At 74.3% G+C, this 1,225-nt stretch overlaps 1 protein-coding gene across 1 annotated transcript; it reads right to left on the reverse strand.

Moving 5' to 3' along the window:
* Window positions 1–23: 23 nt before the first annotated feature.
* CHLNCDRAFT_140416 (hypothetical protein) lies at window positions 24–1,170 on the reverse strand (the record flags this gene model as incomplete). The annotated part of the gene is made up of 4 exons (XM_005850771.1): window positions 24–35; window positions 170–229; window positions 325–690; window positions 853–1,170. 4 exons carry the CDS (start codon window positions 1,168–1,170, stop codon window positions 24–26), a joined length of 756 nt encoding a protein of 251 aa, XP_005850833.1.
* Between the last annotated feature and the right edge of the window lie 55 nt (window positions 1,171–1,225).

A 1,225-nucleotide genomic window follows, 5' to 3' on the forward strand; every position in this document is an offset into this window, starting at 1 on the left:
GGCTGGGGCAGGCTGCCGCCCGCTCAGCCGGCACCCTGGGCACCGTGCGGGAATCGGGGAGGGGCGGCGCGCGGGGCGTGCACCCCAGCGGCCAGCCGGCGCCGGCGCACAGATGCCGAGGCGGTGGGCGGCAGCAGCAGCGCGCGCGCCCCCTGCCACGCGCCTGCACCAGGTACTGGTAGTTGCCCACCGACCCGCCGTAGCTGTACAGGATGGCCACGCCAAAGGTCTGCGGGGGTTGGGGGCTGGCAGGGGTGGGCTGGCAGGGCTTCCGTTGTGGCTGTGGTGGGCTGCACGCCATCACAGCGCCCCCCACCACCCCACCTGTATGAAGGCGTAGACGATGACGAACTTGAAGATGATGTAGGAGGTGACCAGGGAGCAGCGCCCCTCGGCGATGACCGCGGGCATGCAGGCGATGGTCTGGCGCTTGGAGGTCAGCGGCGCCGCCACCGACGCCTCCGCCTCGCACAGTGACACGCCCACGTGCGCCGCCTTGAGCGCGCCCACGTCGTTGGCGCCGTCGCCGCAGAAGCCGACGTGGTGGCCCAGCCCCGCCACCTCGCCGCCGTCCTCGCCCAGGGCGCCGTCGCCCAGCAGCTCCATGAGCGCGCGCTTGTCGTCGGGGGACATGCGCGCAAACACGCCCGCGTGGCGCAGGAAGGGCTCCAGCAGCCCAACCTCTTGCAGCTGTTGTGTGCAACCGGTGGGAGGAGGGGGCAGGGGAGGATGGGGCAGGGGAGGCAGGCCGGTGGGAGCAAGCACAGGCTGGGTGGTTGCGTAGGCTGGGCTGCACAGGGATGGTGGGTGGGGCCAGCCCAAGGCCGCGTGCATGCCAGCGGGTGCCCCCACCTTCTCAAAGCCGCGCCCCGTGACGGCCGCCGCCAGCGACCCCGCCGCCACCCCCGCCAGCAGCTCCTCCGTGCCGCCGGGCAGCGGCGCGCCGTCGGGCGCCGTCCCGCGCAGCGCGAGCTCGCTGTCCTGCACCCGCCCCTCCCCGCACGCCGTGTCGGCGGTGGCCACGGCCCGGTTGGCGCACAGCATGCCGCACAGGCGCGCCACGCTGGCGGCGGTGGCGGCGTGGTCGCCCGTCACCATCACGGTGCGGATGCCGGCGTCGTGCAGCTGCGCCACCACGGCGGTGGTGTCGCGCCGCAGCGGGTTCACCATCACCGCCAGCCCGCAGAAGCGCAGGCCCACCTCCAGCTCCTCCTGCGGACAGGCA

This window comes from Chlorella variabilis, assembly GCF_000147415.1.
Source record: "Chlorella variabilis unplaced genomic scaffold CHLNCscaffold_3, whole genome shotgun sequence".
Classification (NCBI taxonomy): domain Eukaryota; kingdom Viridiplantae; phylum Chlorophyta; class Trebouxiophyceae; order Chlorellales; family Chlorellaceae; genus Chlorella; species Chlorella variabilis.